This window comes from Perissodus microlepis, chromosome 19 (genome assembly GCF_051167445.1).
Source record: "Perissodus microlepis isolate ML-2025 ecotype Zambia chromosome 19, ASM5116744v1, whole genome shotgun sequence".
NCBI classification, from domain to species: Eukaryota; Metazoa; Chordata; class Actinopteri; order Cichliformes; family Cichlidae; genus Perissodus; species Perissodus microlepis.
The window spans coordinates 4,962,897-4,982,512 of record NC_140479.1 but is presented as its reverse complement, the minus strand read 5'-3'; the positions used below and the strand labels follow the sequence as shown (position 1 = coordinate 4,982,512).

The 19,616-nt window shown below is 39.7% G+C and overlaps 1 protein-coding gene across 4 annotated transcripts in view; it reads left to right on the top strand.

Moving 5' to 3' along the window:
• npas3 (neuronal PAS domain protein 3) overlaps positions 1-19,616 on the top strand; it is a 377,381-nt gene that overhangs the window by 75,454 nt on the left and 282,311 nt on the right. For 3 of the 4 annotated variants that reach the window (XM_084913933.1, XM_084913932.1, XM_084913934.1), the window contains one exon: positions 18,907-19,005. The exons of the other annotated variant lie outside the window; for it this stretch is intronic. In XM_084913933.1, the coding sequence (XP_084770059.1) occupies positions 18,907-19,005 (99 nt within the window). The remainder of the gene's footprint in view (positions 1-18,906; positions 19,006-19,616) is intronic. 4 annotated transcript variants of the gene reach the window in all.

The window sequence follows — 19,616 nt, the reverse complement described above, 5'->3', positions numbered from 1 at the left end:
CTCTATACCCCAGGTCTAGGTACCCTTGCCACTGGAGGGGGAAACTGCACCCCGACCTAGGTAGCGTTACCCTTTTCAGCAGACTGCCCCGACTCGGCAGCAGCAGGGAGGCCCCACATTCCAGACCCCAGTCGGACGGCCAACTTCTCCTCCCAGACCCCCCGCTCCAACAGGCTGCAGAGAATTTAAACTTCAAAAAGTTTAAATTGAGCTTAAAATCCTCAAAACATGTGATGATATTCTCAGTTTTTAATTTTCCCACTCACACTCATCTGCACGTTTTTCTATGCTTTCAATCTAACATTCACACTCTGAATGTTAGATTGCAACTTGGGATTAGTATCTTTCCCAGTGATACTTTGGCGTTCAGACTGAGCTCCATTTTCTTCATAAATTTGATACTATAATCTCAAGGATTTACCACTTTTTTCTCATAGGTTTGCCACTTTAATGTTGAAAATTTTGAGTTTTTTCTCATAGTTTTACACTCCCCCCCCTCCCCCCCAAGCCCTGCCCATTATTTTTTTTCTACCATCTGTGGCTCTAATATCCCATTGTAAGAGATGTCCTCAGAGTTGTTTCTGGGGAGATTTTCCTTATCGCTTTCCCCAAATTCTTGAGTTGATTGAGTTGAAATAAACCCTTAAAGGTATTATATTTTAGTTTATTTTACTAAAAATTACATATTTATGTTTATGAAATAATTATAAGTATATAAACAAATAATAAACAGTCCAACACATAGCAAGAAACATGCAAGCACAACGTGATAGCATAAACTACCACAAAAATGTTTCTAAGAGATGCAGAGAAGTGATGGAATGCCACCAGGGCACAGTTGTTGGTGACTGTGGTGAATGTGTCCCGTCCATTTCAGTGTTTAGTTGTGTGTTCTATTTTTTCATCTCCAGCCTGTATCTAGATTGCTAGACTAGTGGAGATGTTTTCATAATTTCTGTTTGCATTTTCTCAACTGGCAGTGGGCTGACCTCTTAAAACATGGTTTAAGGAAACATGTCCCATCCATCAGTTTTGTTGCATTTATAATTTTTTTCTTAGATAGTGAGCCAGGCTTCTGTGCATGTGCAGGTAGTCATGCCTTACAGTCATACATAGGAAAAAAACACCTGTTTAAATCACAACAATCGGAGTCGCAGCAGTTTCCATCAGTTGCTGTGTGCAGTTGTTTAAGGAATTTCCAATCCCTCTCTGTGTCTCCCTGTGGATTTGCGCACTTTTAAAACATCTCTATTCGAAAATCATTGTTTTAAAAGTCAACTTGACAAAGGAAAGTCACCCGCCCCTCCCCCACTTCCACCCAAAATAACACACCACGACTTACTTTGTGCCTTTTAAACTACGTTTTTAGTTTTGCCCTTCAACTTGGACTTCAATCCAGCACTCAGATGTCGTCTTCCTCGATGTTTGCCCCCTAAACTTCAGTCCAAGATTTACTTTCTTTTTCTACAAGTTGAAGTCTGGATGGAGACAATGTTTTTCACTTCTCCTTGACGCGGAATGAGGAGGATACGGAGGGAGGGAAAGAGACGGAGCTATGAAAGCAGGAAGGATAGGGTGATGGTGATGATAAAAAGCGCAAGTAACAGAAAAAATAGAAAAAGACGTGGGGAAAGCATATAATTTCAAAACTCTCTTATTGCCCTCTTCATCATATAGATTCAAACAAACGACTGAAGACGGGCAAGTTGTGAAGAAAAAAATGTGTAAAGATTAATGAGGAAAGAGTCAGGCAATGATGCCACAAAATATCCAGTTGCATTTGCATAACAGGTGATGTCTTTCCCTCTGTTTCTCCAATCAGAGTCTAGGCTAAATCTCCCTGATAGGCTGAAATGTGCAGGGAATAGTGACTGCAAATGGCACCTTGGTGAATTATTAACGAGGAGCATCCATCTATCTATCTATACTCTATCCATCATTTTACACACACCGCACTCCCAGATATAATTGTATTAACACAGATATGAATGGAGACGGACAGAAAAGGAAAGACAAATCTGTCCTCTTTTATCAGCGGCGTTTTAAACGAGCAGCGCTGAACTGGGTGGTTTCACATTAAGCCAAATGATTTTATCAGCCAGACGTCTCTGTAGTGTATTCAAATGGGCTTGCAGGAAGGTTAAAGTAAGCAGCAGTCTGTCGCTGTGGCGCTGTGACAGCCTAAAGCGACACACTCGTAGTTGTTTACGTGGCAGGGCCGTGCCGCGAGTTTGCATGTTCTGCCCGTGTTCACCGTTTCATGGTTTTAATCTGTGATTCTAAGTTGCTCGTTGATGTGGATGCGAGCATGAATGGGGTTATGTACTGGCGACCTCCCAACGGTGTACACCTCACACCCTGCAGCAGCTGGGACAGGCTCCAAATGCCCCATGTGTGTAACTGGAAAAGAGGTTTAGGTTTTTGGTTAGGTTAGGTTTATGACCAGCTGTCTAATATTGTGTGGGACCCCCTTTTTTCCGCCAAAACAGCCCTGACCTGTCAAGGCATGGACTCCACTAGACGAATGAAAGTGTGCTGTGGTATCTGATGTTAGCAACAGATCCTTTAAGTCCTGTAAGTTATGAGGTGAAGCCTCCATGGATTGTACTTGTTAGTCCAACACATCCGAAAGATGCTCGATCGGATTAAATTCTGGGGAATTTGGAGGGCAAGTCAACACCTCAAACTCGTTTTGATCCTCAAATCATTCTTGAACTATTTTTCCACCGATGGCCACTTTTGATAGATACTGATCACTGAGGACCGGGAACATCTTGGTTTGGAAATGCTCTGATCCAACCGTCTACCCATTAAAATCTGCTTCTTATCAAACTTCAAATTCTTACGTTTGTCTATTTTTCCTGCTTCTAACACATCAGCTTTGAGGACAAAATGTTAACTTGATAGCTAATACGTTCCTTCTGCTAACAGTCGCCACGATGTAGAGATAATCAGGTGAAGAGAGAGATGCAGAGAGAGGTTTATATCTGTGTCTGCATCTTTTAAAACATTAGCTGTAAATATGTTCTGTCACATTGCAGCTGGAAGGAAATAAATATGACCAGCATGTTTGCTGATCAACAACACACATTCATTTGCTGCTAAGAGTTAATCCAGTACATACAATAATTTTGTATGGATGTAAATGTCCTACTACGCCTGTACCCAAAACCTTTCAGACTCTCCTGACATCCAGATATGCTTCTATTTCCAGAAATCCCAGATTATGATTTGTGAAATAACTTTTTTTATGAGTTAATTTAGCACAAGTGACCTCCTTCAACATTTTTTAAAGAGCCATTCTTCAACCATACAATTAACCCTTCCACTGATGTGTAACAAAAACCAATGGCTCACTAGAAAACGCGTTTGCTTTCCTTAAGATCTGCATAAAAATTGATGAAGGCTCTGTCTCTGCCCTTCACCTGGTAATGTTAGGCTCGCACATCAAGCTGAGTTTCCTGCGAATAACTTTGGCAGTGATTCGCACTTTGTCGCCAGCATTTGTTTGTCCAGTTTTGCAGCGGATGCTTCGCGAGCCTCTTCAAATGTAAAGTGATGCTGCCCGCTGAAATGCAAATCTGATCGGTGCAGTATCATCAGCAGATTGGAGAGCTGCGTGTGAGTGTGTGTTTGTGTGAGTGTGTGAGGGGTAAAAGGAGCTCTATTCTCCAGCTGAAACCCCTCATCTTCTCTGTTTTCATACTGACACACTGTGAATGTCAAAGAGCTTCATGAGGGCAGGCCTGTCAGTCAAGCATCGAGTGTGTATGCATGTGTATGTCTGAGTATTGGGGGGGAAAAATAAGAGAGAGAGGAGTGTGTGTCCATGTGGGGGAGGACTTATGTTTGTGTATTTGTGAGAGTGTTTATGTGTCAGAGACGTGGTGAGTGCTGTGGTGTGTGTGTGTCCGAGAGACAGAGTGGGAGAGAGCTAGAGGAGTGTGTTGTGAGTTGCCAGAGGATCTGAGTGAACAGTGATGTGTGACAGAGAGAACGAGAGAGAGATTTGGAGCTCAGAGGGGAAGAGAATGAGCGATCGAGCCACAGAGCGAAATAATTTTTTTTTAAAAAAGGAAGGGAGAGAGGGAAAGATTTGGAGCCCAGTGAAAAAGTGAAAGAGAAACTAAGAGAGAAACAAAAGAAGGGAAAAGAGAGAGTAATGTCTAGAGAGGAGAGAGGGAGAGGGAGATTGAGGTTGACAGACAATGCTGTGATCTGCGTCTGACTCGGCTGGATTTACTGGATCAGACAAGAACTAAACTCCTCTCTTTCTTTCTGCCTCTCTGTTTCTTTGTCACTCATTCTCTCACTCTCGCAGTCTCATGTACTTCGCCTAATAACCTTCCTAGAGTACGTGTCATGTTATCCAGAGATTATTACTTCAGAGGGGGAGGATATTCTGGGCTGATTTACTCTCAGTTAAAACACAAACTTTTGATGATCACATCGGAGACATCGGGCCCAGTTTGGCTTTCTTTGTTTGAAGTTAACATTAAGGAGCAATTGACACTATCAAGCTCAATGAATTTTAGAGGACCCTCCCTCAGCCGTCTCATGAACAAAAAAGCCCAGGAAAACTCCTGTTAGTCTGTCGCAACACTTTCCGGCTTTCCTGCTGTGCTGCCATCAGCTACAAGCCAAGTGCTCCCTACTGAAAGGTTAAAAATTGTTTTCCTCGTTCTCTGTCATAAATATACAGTTTGTTTATAACAACAGGAAAAGCAATACTCTTCTTCTTAATCTCTGCGTCTCCTACAGAGTGCCTTTTGTCGACTTACCTTAAGCGGTCATGGCAGATGGCTGTCCCTCTCCAAGCCTGGTTCTGAGGTTTCTTCCTGTTAAAATGGAGTTTTTCCTTCCCTGTGGCCCCAGTGCGTATTCATAGGGGGCTGATTTTTAGGGTTATTGTATTGTCTTTACCTTACACTATAATGCTCCTTTAGCTGTTGTGATTTGTTAGTATATGAATAAAATCAAACTGAATTTAATCTTCTTATTAGTTACATAGTTAAAACATTTTTCTAAATAGAATACTAAATACTAGGTATTCTATTTGTTTGTGTTTTTTGATCAGTGTGTGGTTGTGCATACGCACATGTGTGTGTTTGCAGGTTCCAGTCCGGGACAACACGAGCAAGCCTGGTGTCTCACTTTACGATATTTTAGTGGCACAAACGCACAGTTAAGCCGCAGAGTCGCTGCTTCCTCTGGTGTCAGGGAAACACAGATCCAAGCCATGCTAAAATTCAGCAATAAAACACTTTTCCACAGGGTTAAGTGGTATGACGCACCTGTCAATGGTGAAGACACAAGCTCAGGATGAGATGAGGAAAAGGCAGCTAGCGCCCGGCAACAGAGAAGTTATCTAAAAATCCTGAATATGGACCGTTATGCTAGCTAGCCTATATGAAGTTTGGGATATGCTCTGAAGCGAGAAGAGATGTATGAACAATATCAATGATAATATCTAGTAGCACAGGTTCTTAAGGATGGGTGGTTCTGCCTGATGCAGTAGTTGCGATCACCAGCCAATCAGGATTGACAGAATGAGATAAATACCTGTGAGGAATGTGCAGCAAGGTGCATGTCATAGTCAGACGTTGAAACAAATAATAGGAATGAGAACTGATTAATGCACAGATCGTACGAAACACAATATACATTCTGGACATACACCGTTGCAGCGCACTGCTATGCTGCAGCACACTACTATGTTGTTTGTGTTTTTTGATCAGCGCCAGCACATGTGGCAAGAGTTTGTGTGCTCGTGTGTGTGCGTCTGTGTCATCAGCAGGGATTCAGGCTGATCCTGTCTTACCTCGGAATGACTGTGGTGAAATCTGCTGGAAACTCTCTTTCTGTCTCTCCTTCATACACGCGCACATTCTCTTGTTTACTGTGTCCTGCTGGGATGTCTGGCGATACAGAGGTGAGAGAAAATAGAGATTCTCTGGTTTTCTTCTGCCTCCTGCCTCCATCCCTCCTTCCCTCCCTCTGTCTTCTCCTTCTTGTCCTCCTGTCAGTCTTCCAAACAAGCTGTCTTATCGAATGATCACAATTGTCGAAGCAGCTTACAAAACGGCCATTGTCGAAATGAACAAACACAATTTGCACCTTCAAACCGCTGTGATGTAAACAGTTAGGCGATGACAATAAATATAAATACAAAAATAAAAAGCAAGCGGCAACCTACAAATAATCATGTAAAATATATCAAGCACAAAGTTTTTATTCTACCAGATTTTTGTATTTTTACATTTGGTTATTGGCTTAAACCTGATGTGTAACAACACTCCTCTCTTCTCCTCCTGAATGTCAAAATAACCTTTTGCCCAGACATGAGGAGCGCTTGATTTCTCTTATCTTGCTGGTGACATGCCCACTCACGGGGCTGTTTAAGCACATGGCAAGACGCTTCGAACATCAAACGGACTTCGAGCAGCTCAAACTCACGGCTCCCTTCCAAAAACTTCCTCTGTCATCCTTCAGATAGAAAGACATGGGAGGGCTGAAATGTCAGAAATTCTTTGCTGATGTCACAGCTTTAACTTGATTCAACTGGGAGGCTTTCTAGGAGACAGAACCTGAAACTGACATCCGTCTGTAGCAGAGGTGAATCTGAACTCAAGGCATCACAGATTTCAACTTTTTACAGAAATCATTTGTTCTCCGCAGTCAAATGTCTTTATGAACAACTATAACTATAAACCTATAACATTTAGCATATAATCATTAGTTATTATTAATCTCTGGATCTCTTCCATAGTCTATCTATTGTCCTGTCTTCCCCCCCTCACCCCCAACCAGTCATGGTAGATGGCTGCCTAATTGCTGGGGATCTCTTCTGTATTATTGTAGGGTCTTTATTGTCCAATATAAAGTGCTTTTAAGCGATCAATGTTATGATTTGGCGCTATATAAATAAAATACAATTGAATACAAAGAATAATTGGTGACAATATTGCTTTATTTGAATAATAATAATAACAAAAACAGTAATAAATTATGTCAAAATTAATTTGAAATATTATCTTTTATGTTATTTAATAACTTTGAGCTTTAAGTCCATCGCTTTTTATCCAAGTTTGCATTGATGAAATTCTCCCTGATGTGTTGTTGATCAAAGGTGGCCCCTTTACATCACACTCTGAGGCTTTTCAATCAGACGGGTGCATCGGCGTCCACTTTGATCTTGTAAGATTATAGTTGCTGATGTAATCCTGACATGACAGGAAGTCAGGGTGAGAAATGGACCCAAGAGATAGTGTTGCTCAATCCCCAGGTGGTCAGTTCTGCACAAGTCTATCTCATCCGGGATGAGGAGATAATTTAACGCTGCCATGACAGCGGCTGGTTTGTCATTGTGTGTGAGGTCAAGTTCACAAACGGGATTCTGAGTAATTGTTTGGAAATGGGGTTTTCTGTTTTGAAATTTATTTATTTATTTATTTTTACGTGTGGGTATTAGTTGATAAAAGGAATGTGGCAGAGAGGAGAGGGATAAAAATGAAAGTGTGATAGAGAAGACTATGATGGAGAGAGTATAGTTCATTGTGCTTTCATATACGGATTTATTGCGCTTGAGTGTATGTGCATAATTTGTACATGTACTGGGCAACCTGAGCTTCTGCTTTTATGTTTGTGTGTGTGTGTGAGAGAGAGAGCCATGCTGCAGAGTGGTTCTACCTGTAAATGTCAGGCGGCTGTCCTCAGTGTTGACAGCTAAGAAATCAGTGGTAAATCAGGGCAGTAGCTCTGCTAAAGAGGTGATTAATAAACATGTCATCTTTATTTGGTGTGTGTTAGTTTGTGTGTGTCTGGCTGTGTATGTGTGTGCGCCAACACCTTTAGACCTTTTTTGCTTTCAAACAGCTTGAGGGTGGGTGAGGGAAAGCTGAAGACATGACAGCGATGGAGCGGAATGTGTTAAAGGACAGGAAAGGTGAATAAATACAAATAAGAAATTACCACTGATTTGCAATCACAGTGTGGAAGTAGCCACTCTTGAAAAAATAAGAGCACCTTCTCTATGTTCTTTAATGAAGGGGAGTTTTTTTCCTTCCTCCTCCACCTTTTTAAATTTGCGCAGCTCCTTTCATGGTTTGTATCTATGCATCTTATTAATTTGACTCTGATGAAATGCACGGTTTTTTGTTTTTTTTTGTTCCATTGTTTTACATCAGCTCGGTCTGTCTGCATCTGAAATGCACAACACTATTGAAATTATGAAAAAAATCACATACAGTCGGTGGAATAACATCGAGGTGTACAGGGCTCAGGATGTCTCTTTTTCTATGTCATTGTTAAAATAAAAAGAGCGATGCTGAAGCTTCGCCCTTCATCACACTTAGCCCTGTGACTGTGCCACTCTCTAATGGAACTTCATCCATTTCAAATGACAGAATCCATTATGGTTGCATGCACTACTCTGCAGCGCATGCGTTGCATGCACTGGATTTATTTTTGTTATTTGCTGATCATGTGTGTAATCTCATCTACATTTATTCTCCTGCTGATGAGCTGAAAAGCCTTGGGTGTAGTAGGTTTATGAGAAAACAGACAAATATATTTTAAAGGATTTCCAGGGGAAGAATAATTATGTTGCTGTCATGAACAACAGTGCTCTGAATATGCTGAACTTTATACTCTAGTCATGTAGTCATAATTAGGCCTAGTGGATGACAAAACGTTTCCCAAACTATAAAGAATATTTTGCCTACTATATCTTTTATATATTGTATCTTTATACTTTGAGCATATATTTGCTAAAAAAAAAAAAAAAAAAAAAAAAAAAAAAACCAAAACAAAACAAAAAAAACAGCATTTAAGGCATATTTTTCTTTCAGATACTCAAGTGTAAAGTATTGAAGAAAGATGAGCTGTTACTGAAATGGAGATAAAAAAAAAGAGACACTGTTGTCTTGTTGAGTCAAATATTATAAAACAGATAAATGATGCAGGGTGCAAATGTTTGGTGCAACTTTGAAACTATGATCCCATGATACTGATGTTCAAAGTCAGTTATACCAAAACATTATAATCAAAAATGAGATTTTGGCTTTAGATCGTAAAACTGAAGTGATTTTAAATACAGCTCAGGTACATTTTTGAAGGGAGTCAATATATTAAATATTCATTAAAGATACTAAATTTGTTAAGTTGCACAAAAGAAATCAGAAATATATATTTATATTTATATTTTTTTCTCAAGATTTTAATATATATATAAGTGATAAAATTAAGCCCAGATTAATGTCTTAATTACCTTGTAACAATCATTAAAGCAAAGGCTTAACCTTTGTAAGGAGCTAGCATTATTCAGAGTGAATGAAAAAAGCACCAACAATTATGTTTCAGTGCTTAATGTGAAAGTGTTGTCAAACATCAAAGTCAGGTTCTTTCTTTGGTTAATTAACAATGTGGTCTGCCTATGTAAGTGCCACTAGACAGTTTCATTTCAACATTTCAAACATCTTTAGGGTTTAAGTTTCACTGGCAGATAAATCAGTGAGTCATCTGCATATCAATGCAATGTTTTTTGTGTTTTTTTACATAAAACCACAGGGTATATATACAAGGAAAAAAGACGACTGGACTGAGAATTAAGTCTCATAAAAGCCAACAGAGAAGATTCTAACCGAGAGATAAGAAAACCATGAGACTCATGAGGGTGTAAAATGAGGTGGTGGGATCTTAAAGCACAAAAAGGCAGAATCTCTGAGTCAACAATTAAAAGAGTAATGTCCAGAATCATTCTCCAGTACCTTGAGAGTAAAAAGCTGTTAAAGGAATCAGTCTGAAGTTAGAGAACTGTATGATGAAGGTATAAAAAAGGCTGAACCACTGTGTGTTTAGAGTCAGCTTCCAGATGCTATTGGAAGGATGCAATTAATACTAAACAACACAGTTTGACTAAACAGTTTCACAAAGGTCTTTAAATGAATCAAGTCCACTGGGAACTTTGTGAACTTTGAGTGAAAGACTTCTTTAGTATATTAGTATACTAATATAGATGTACATGGCAAAAGTGGTCAAAAGAAGGCAGAGAGTGCTACTGGCAGCAGAGCATGCCTCACAATAAAAAGGCAAGCTGGTATAATAATAATAATAATAATAATAATAATAATAATAATAATAATAATAATAATAATGTAGCTGGTAACCAGTATACCATGGGGAATAAAGCAGATCAACCCATGAAAGACACTAATCATTTAACTATTTAACAAAATTCTTGTGGGTTTATACATGAGGAAAAACTTTTCAACTCTTTATTGCTGATAATAAACACACTATGTCAGCGGTATTGTACGTATTGTTTGTTATATGGTGAACCGAGAAGTGTGAGTGAATGGTATCTTTAGACCTGTTCAGCTCTCCGCCATGGAGGGAGGCCGACATGTCAGGAAGAACAGATAGAGATGTGTGTTGTTGTGGTGGAGTGCAGGTGCAAGTCTGCCACTGAGGGTTCAATTTACACACTGTTTGTGCACCTGCGTGCCAGCGTGTGCATCTGCATGTGTGATATTTGCATGTGAATCTTTGTGAGGACAAATTATTTTTCAAGGTTAAGAGCGAGGATATTATTAAAAGGCCATTTCTCACTCAAAGGATCATTTGAGACTGTGTTAGCACCTCATGTGTCCGTACATGGATTAACCGTCTCTGCGTGTATGCCTACATGTGTCACCCTCTATAAACTGAGCAGAAAATAAACCTTCATATAAAGAGAGAGCACGTCAGCGACTTCTTATATCTGATCATAGCACTTATCATTCGTTTTATCCTCCTAGAATTTGGATGGTTAGTCAAAGCTGTCACTTTTTGAAGCTCCAGTACAAACTTTAGCTCAATGCAGGTAACAGCAGATCTGAGGGGAAAAGAAACTACAAGCTCAAATTACATTTTTTAGATGTGTGAAACAGAGTAGAGGTTTCTAGAAAAACTTCTCTACATCCAAGGTGAATGTAGAAGAGCATAAAGTCTGGATCGGTTAAAGCTCCAACAACACTTGCATAAGGATAACTTTGTTGTTTGACACATCATTTACACATTGTATGGCAATTTATTTGCTAATTTCCTTATTAATTTGACAACAATAGATCCACAGCAAAGAATGTTTCAGTAACACCAGCTAACAGCAGAAAAAACCTCAGTGCCTGCCAAGAAGTTCAGGATATCCTCAGCAGCTAACTTCAGTATTACCATCATTGGTCAGAATTGAGCTTCACAGACTCATCAGCCCATTTGAGTCTGTGAAGGTCCCTTTTAAACACTTTTTACTGCCTCCTCAAGAGGCTTCACCCCTGGCATTTTGACAGCTGAGGTAACCAGTGCACTGAGAGCCTACACTTACTAAACATGAACGCTAACCTTTGGAGGTTACGCAGGGTTAAAAATAATAATACAAAAAAATATTTAATTGACATATATCTATGTTTTTATACCCAAACAGTAGTAGAAACAGGCCATTACAGGGACACACAGAACAGCTAGCTGTGGCTCAAAAAGATCTTTATAATGATAACAGTGGAAGGGGAGCTGTTACTGTTCTCCTTATTCTCCTTACTGTTCCAGTGGTGGATCAAACATGGGAAGAATTTCAAATAATGATATCCGAGTTTGTACAAATAATCTCAACAGGCTTCAGACTGTCCCAAACATTGAATTTCAAACAGCTTTTGTTTTCAAATCATGCCCCTCTGTTATATCAATGAGAGTGGAATCACTTATGTTGTCATGTCAGGACACATCTCGGGGTATGTGCATACAGGCACCGCACACAGAAGAATTTTTTTCAACTGAAATCATGGAGCACTTTAGCAGAGTCCCAGAAAAAAGTCAGCACCGGCAGCTGGAGTGCAACAGTTCTCCTTTGAAGAACACACATATCTTACACTCAGCCTGAAACACTGAGTATGGGAAGGGATTTAGTTTAGGAGTCCAAACCTCCTTCAGCTTAACTGCTGTACTGAAGCATGACTGACTGACTAAACCTGGACCAAAACATTTGAACCAGCTAGGGAGAAAGTGTGTTTCTGTTCGTGATATTGTGTGTCATATGTGTGTTTATAGTCTCTTTGTGTGTGTATATATTCCAAAAGGGGCAGATTTGACCCTGCCCTGGAAGTGTTTAAACATTCTCGTACCAAACAGAGAGGTTACAGTGTGTAAGCAGGAAGCTGGAGTGTGTGTGTGTGTGTCTGTGGTGTCTCTGTGATTTTTATACATTTTTTATTTCATGTGTATTTGTGTGTGGTGACGCCGCTGCTCGCTAAACTGACACATTTTCAATCACATGGTTTATTCCGAGGAAATTGTTGAAAAAGAGGGAAAAGGGCAGATTTCTGCGGCTCTGCGGGCTACAATAGGACAAGCCAGGATTATTTTTTTTCACTTGCGTGTGTGTACGCGCACAAGTGTGTGTATGTGTGTGCATTCGCAGACAATGCCCTGGTAGCCAATTTGTAATATATAGTCGGCCTTGAAAAATGGCCCAGATCTCCCCTTCGCTGTCTGCAATTTAGCTCTGCCGGCGCCCAGCAATACCCATTGTACTGCCTCCCACCACTGCCATTTTGGCCTGATGGAGTGTGTGTCTGCACCTCGCGTGTGCGAGAGTGTGTTTGTTTACTTGCTTATGTGCATCTCAGTGTGCATTTACCCATGAGTCTGTCTTTGTGCGTGCATGCACTGGTGTGCACGAGCCAGCAAATGTGTTTATACTCAGGTTATTGAATTTCTGCTTGTGCATGTTGGTGTGTGACACAATGCAAGTGCACGTCTCTGTGAGGTGCTGCGCCATTAGTGTGTGCCTAAAGTTGTACTGGTTATTTAATGCGTACGCATATAGTTGATTTTCTGTGCTCGGTTTGATGCAGCACGGTTACTCCGTCTACTTTCAAAAATGACAGCAAGAAACCTGAAGGCAACATTGTGGAATGAATGGATAAAAAAAGAGAAAAAAGTGAGAGAGAAGGGAAGGATGGATTGATACGCAACAATTTAGGTAAAGAGAAAAAGAAAGACTGGAATAAGATTTTTAAGGATGTGAGAAAGAGGCCACTGTGTTAAGATTGACATAAAGACATGCATGTAAAAGCAGGTTAGTTGGGCACATGGACGAGGGTCAGAAGAAAAAAATGAAGCACAGGAATATCCGGAGAAAAAGATGGAAGGAAGAAGGGCTAAAAGGTGACTTTATAGATGTAAGTTTGACTGCAAAAAAATTGTTCCTGAATTGAAAGAGGGATGTGGACAGTAAAATATGTAAGATTGGAGGAGTTGTAATAGAGACTAATGGGAAACAAAGGATTGGCTTGATTGTTTGAATGAGGAGTAAAGATACAACGATATGAAAAAAAAGAAAAGACGAAAGAAAGATTTAAGGATATAAAATGAAGGTGAGCAGCAAAAATAAAAAAAGTGAGGATTATGCATGTCCCGAGATGTTGCCTGTAACACCTAACCCAACTCAAATGTACCGAGCCGATCATGAGTGTTCTTCCTATACTGGACTAGAAATGGTGGCACACTGTCCTCTCTCACATATTTGTTAATGACTTAACAAAGCAATTTTTATGGAGTCAGCTGTCAGTGATGAAGGCAATATATAGTGAACATGGTGGTAATCACAGTACACGGGTACCATACCCGAGTCCAGCTGCACTGTATTCAGTGGTACATAGTGATTGGCTGTGCATCCAGCACATAGTTTAATGTGAATATACCCTAAGGTGGAGCCCGGGTACTCTTGGGATGAAGCTGAATCCATTAACTGTATATTGTATATTGAAGGAGGAGCAAAAGCAGGAGTATTCATGTAAAGAATACCTGACTGAGACTTTTTTAAGGCTATTAGGATCCTGATGACTTTGACATGTTTGTGTGTTGACTTATTTGGCACCACCTCTTTTAAGGGTCTTGGTGTACCACCAAAAAGGCCTACACTATTTTGTATACTAATTACAGGGGAAACATTCATTAATAGTCATTAGGTAAGTCCTTGTTAACACATTTAAGAAAAAAAAAGTTTAAGCTAAAATAATTCATAAAGTGAAGTGTTTCCTTGAAACTCTGATAAAGATTCCCAAGTTCAATTTTTCTTGACTTTGAAGTATTACATTATGGAGTAAATTTCACCCACTCAGCAGTATCATGCACAAATTCATTTCCACCTTATTTCCACTGATTGTACCTGTTAAATAAAGTCAGTGCATTTTCTCAAAACTCTTTTTTCCCTTCAAAACTCACATACAGTGCAGACAGTCCCAGTCCCTAAATCTCACATAAAAAACATGGAAAGGATCCCCCTCCCCCCCTTTTTTCCATCATTTTCATCATGCGTAGTAAATTCTTCCTTTGTCTTAACAGAAGCACCATAGCCCGGTTGTTGTTAGCCCGAACCATGGCTGATATCGTGTAGAAATCTCATTTTTGATAATCTACTATTCTATTTTAATGTAAACCTTTCCTTATCACAACTTAAACCTCACTACAGTGGAGGGAAAGTGAAACAATAAAAATAATGGGATTCAAAACTTGGTTTTCTGAGTGATCTGATTTATACCGCCAATAACCAACCTTTCTCAATATCTCGACTTTGTCACAGTTTCGAACATGAGACAGCCCATATGCTACTCCATATGTCACTCGGTGTCTAATATCGCCGCAGCTGGTGTGGCGCTGACGCCAAACAACACCTCATGTGTATCTCTGACATTCCAGTGTCTGGGACAAAATGTCAGCATTTGGTCAGCCTGGGAATTGTATGGTGTGAGAGATATTATAAACAATTAACAATCTTGCTAAAACTTTCAAAATGTAAAAAAGAAAGAAAGAAAGAAAGAAATAGAAAGAAGGACTAATAGTTACTTTTGTTGAAGAAATAAGAGAAAAAGTTCATTTTTTTGGCACATGTATGTCAATTTGTTAATGATTGGCTACACTCTCTGGATTGTACCAGCTGATAAAATTATATAACAGTAAGCTTATTCTACATTCACTTGTAGCTACAGTACCAGACTGAATTGTTATTGGTGGGTCTGAAAACCAGTCACGTATAGTTGTTGTTTTATCTGGGATTACATTCAGTCTGAAAACATTGTGCAGCTTTTTTACTATGATTTTCTGAGTTGAGCAATATTGTTCACTGAAACTGTGCAGGTAGGATCTCGAATAAAAGTATCTGTGGAAAAAGAAATCTTTTCATTCTGGTCTTCTGATTGGGTCCAAACCAGGAAGTGCTACAGTGATAACAAAAACACAAAACTAAGGATACATGTTTTCTGATTCTTATTCATGGAATTGATGGACAAATTCTTGAGCGTTATTAGCATTAAAAGTCACACATGCTTCTAGCTGGCTACTCTCTTATCACCTTTTAAATTGGCCATATAGACAAACACATATTTTCAAAGCCTTGTAAGTAAAAAGTGTGCAAAAAAAGACATGCAAGTGAAATAAAACATACTTTCTCTACAGCAAGTCAACAGTGACTTTTCATTTAGCTGTGGTATGTAATTACATTTTCTCTATCTTCAGTCATTGGTCCTTACCTGCTTAACTGCAGTCTGATGTTGAGCACATGAAGAAGGTTTATTAGAGACTGTTTAATGAAAAGACTGGAAGCAAAAAAGAGTATATTTACCAAAATTAGGAGCTAAAAGACGCTAAAAGGCTCTGCAGCATTCCAGACCTCCATCACTTGTTGTTCAATACAAGCATCACTTGTATTGAACTACAGTGATGCATTTACATTATTAAGAACCATTTGATTCCCTGCTTGTATAAGGATATTGATGAGATCAGAGTCAATGACCTTGACAAGTGAAAACTCCAAAGAAATTGATGGACTCAGTGTCACCGAGATAAATGTTTACAGGTTTTAAGAATATCCATCAAGCAAAGGCAATCACAAGGACAACTTAGTAAAGCAGCTTTTCATTTACCCTAAGAGATTTGGAGCAGGCAGATGTCATATTTTACTCCTGTTGTTTTTAATATATAATGTGAGTCATGACACAACACATTGCACAAAACTCCTAGAATCTTCCCGTGCCCGTTACATGGACTGGAACTTAACACAGTAGTCTCTGTGCCGAATCAGACTCTGTGTCTCTTGAAACCTGCTTAAAGCCTGCCGTATAATCAACAAAGTACACCGACCTCAGTGACAGAACAAACCTGCTTTTCTTCTTGCAGATGACAGCGCTCTTCTTATCTTTTATTGTTTTGTTTTTTCCCCTTCCCCCACAACAGAAGCGATCTGTTTCCTAGCCATGCATCGAGAGATCAAATCTAAAAGTAATACAATCTCTGGACTTACATCGCAGTCGTTTAATTTGAAAACCAACTCTCGCTGCCTTCTCCGGTAGCTTTAAACTGAAATAAGTTATGCCGGCGGTGCCCTCGCTTCACCCTCTGACAAGAACAATAGCGGCCGGCTCGCCTCAGAAAACTGTGTTTTACAATAATACTTGTCCACAAAGCAAGACCGACAATGTCAATGGTTTTATGGTGCGCTACACAGTGCAGCTAATGTTCTCCTGCAAGCCAGCATCGCTTCACTGCTTCTCCCTCTCGCTCTCTCTTCCTCCTTCCTGTCTCCCTCTTTCTGCCTCCTGTTTTTTTTCCTTCTCTCTTTTATTCTCCTTGGCTCTCCCTCGCTCCCTTTCTCAGTATGAAAAATCCATTCCGGCATGGATTTTGACAGCCTGTCTTTGGTGGGTGTGTAAAATTCAAATAATTCACTGTTTATAGACAGTCACTTTGGGGCTGCTTTGTATTTTGTATTTGACTCCGGTGTCACTTTGCCTGCCCGTTGAGTCCCAATCGGCAACATTTAGCTTTTCAAAAAGAAAAGAAATAAATAAATAAAATCTGCCACCAAACTGCAGGTTAGTTTTTGGGGTTTTTTTTGACTGTTTCCAAGGGCGGGAAGTTTTAGGCGACCAGTCATGGTGGGAGATACATCTTGAAATACATCTGAAATAAGCGATTATATTCTAAGCAAACAAAAGAGTGTTAAATAGTGTTAAATATGTGTTGCCACATTGTTTTGTGGCATATTTAAAGCCCCCTTGAATGTAAATGTTTGCACTTGAGTGTGATTTAAAAACCTTTGGCCGTCATACTTTTTTTTTTAACCTTTATCATCCAACTTTACAGTTTTGTCTCCCCTTAATTAGTGTGGCTTCTTGTAGAGGGTACATGATGTTAACACTGTAAGAAAGACTGTAAGTAATTGCCCTGTGTGGCAGTTAGATTTGGGGGATTTTATTTAGAAAATATTTGTAAAACCTCTAAAAGGTTAAATTACCCACTCTGGGTCAAGGATGAGTTGGTGGCCCAAGTGGAATAGTTTAAGTATGTGTGGGTCTTGTTCACAAGTGAGAGCAGCGAGGGATTGACAGGCAGATTGAGGAGGGTTAGTCATGACACACAGGAAAGTCTATGGCTCTGTGCTTGCTGCCTCTGCAAACTGGTCCCAGATAAGCAGCAGAAAATGGATGACTGGACCATCTTTGCACATTCTATAGTGAAATATGTGCATTAATGAGTTGTGCCTTTTTTCAAGTAGATCCTAAAAAAGTATGTCACTGACACACAGGAAGCAGTTTGATCACATGTCAAACTTTCAAACTTCAGTCATGCATTCAGATCAGCAACAAACTTGATGAAACACGTGTAAGACGAGGAAGTAACGCAGCTTCACTGTGGAGCTAGCTAAGCTAGCTAAGCTCAAATGCATGGAAAGTGGAGAAGTAGCAGCAGAAGGAGATAAAAAAAAAGAATAAAAAAGACGGGTAAATAAATGAATTAAACAGTTTGTCTGCCTCCAGTTGTTCATGCAACAAAGTAAAAACAGACTGACTGCATCTGTTGACTCAGTGAGTCGCTCTTCCAATGCCTGAAAGAAGAAGCTACAAAAACCCCAAAGTGACTCGTGTTAAGGGAAGTAAAGTTTGCAGATAAACTCGCACTGTATTACTAAAGTACATTAATTTACTATGCTGTGCTGATGCTGGATTGTTTGTGGCGGTTAAATAACAGAGTAGTAAGTCATCACACACCGTGATTCAATGCCAGTACGGTAATATTTTTGCAGCAAAGTTACCAACTTATCATTAACTTGTTATGGAAAACATCTGTTATGGAAATTTAGTTTTCCTGTTAGCCAGTACCACATGTATAAGTGTGTAGCCTACATTTATTGCTTTCTGAGATGTCTATTCTTTCATAGGTAAATATTGTGCTTTTAAGTACTAAACTTATTTTTTGGGGGGAAATATCACATAAGTTCACATAGTATATTTAATATTTGCACCATATATCATTTATAGCAACCTTTTTAATATGGGTGCTGATAGCATTTGTGGTCCTGATAATGCTGAGTGTGCTACTCCCAGTTCACACAGATATCGCCATATTACATCACATCCGCAGGACCCTCTATGTTAAAGATATTCCTGCAGCTATCGCAGCTGCCTGTTTATGGGTAATTAAACAAAGTATTTGGATTCTTTTTTGAGTGTTATTTTCATACAGACTTGAGACTGAGAGGTCCACAGTTTGTTGTCCACTGAGCTGGAAATGCCCAACCTTTCATTATTTTTTCACATGAACTGCCAAATTATCATTTACCTACTGCTTATCTGCAGAATATATTTTGTATCTAATTCTCTGATTTTCCATGACATTTGCTCTGTGCTTTGTATGGTTATTTTTTCTTTGGTTCCTTTGCTCTGTTCCTACGTTTTTGTCTTTGTTCATTTGATTTTCCTGTTTTCTCCCTCTTATTCTTCATTTAAGTCTTGTTTTTACTCCCACTTCTTCTTCTTCTCCTTTTTTCATGTGGCTGTCGTTAAAGAACCTCTTCACGTTTTTTTGTGTGTTTCGCAGTGACCCCTACTGGGAGCGGCCAGCTAATGCAGGCAGCTGCTCCGCCGCCCGGCCCAAGACCCTTCACCTGGCCGGCCAGCAGCATACCTCCTCACCATGGTAACGTTTGTGTGTGCTCCTTGTAGCAGTAGCAGTAGCAAAACCAGTAGTATAACTTCCGTGTGTGTGTGTGTGTGTGTGTGTGTGCGTCATCGACAAAGAGTGGTATGAATGGATTGCCAAACCCTTTTTACTGTTGTTTTATTGTTGTTGGTTCATATACAGATTTGTCTCAGTAGCATTAAAAGGAAGGGATGTACGTTCGTTTTCATGCATTGCAATTTCCAGCTGATTTTCTAAGACGTTAAAGACGTAAGGATCACCAATTCAACTTGTTCCATTCAATTTCATTCCAGGATAGGCCTTAAAATGGAACGACTTCCAGCACTGATGTGACTGGTTCTTTGGAAGACATTTTTGCTTTGATTCACTTGTGCTGGCACCCAACTCAATTTCTGGCATCAGGGATCCTCTGGCCTCATTTTACCTGACGTATTATGTTGCATAAGAATAACCCTGATGAATTCCATGCAGAGAGTCATACATATTGTCAGCTTTGGAAAAACTGAACAGCTGCATCTGGTTGGGCATTGGTTGCATCACTGTTGTAAAGAACTGCTACCTCTAGAGAAAAGTTGAACTGATACCCCAAAATGACTTCTTTGCTAAAG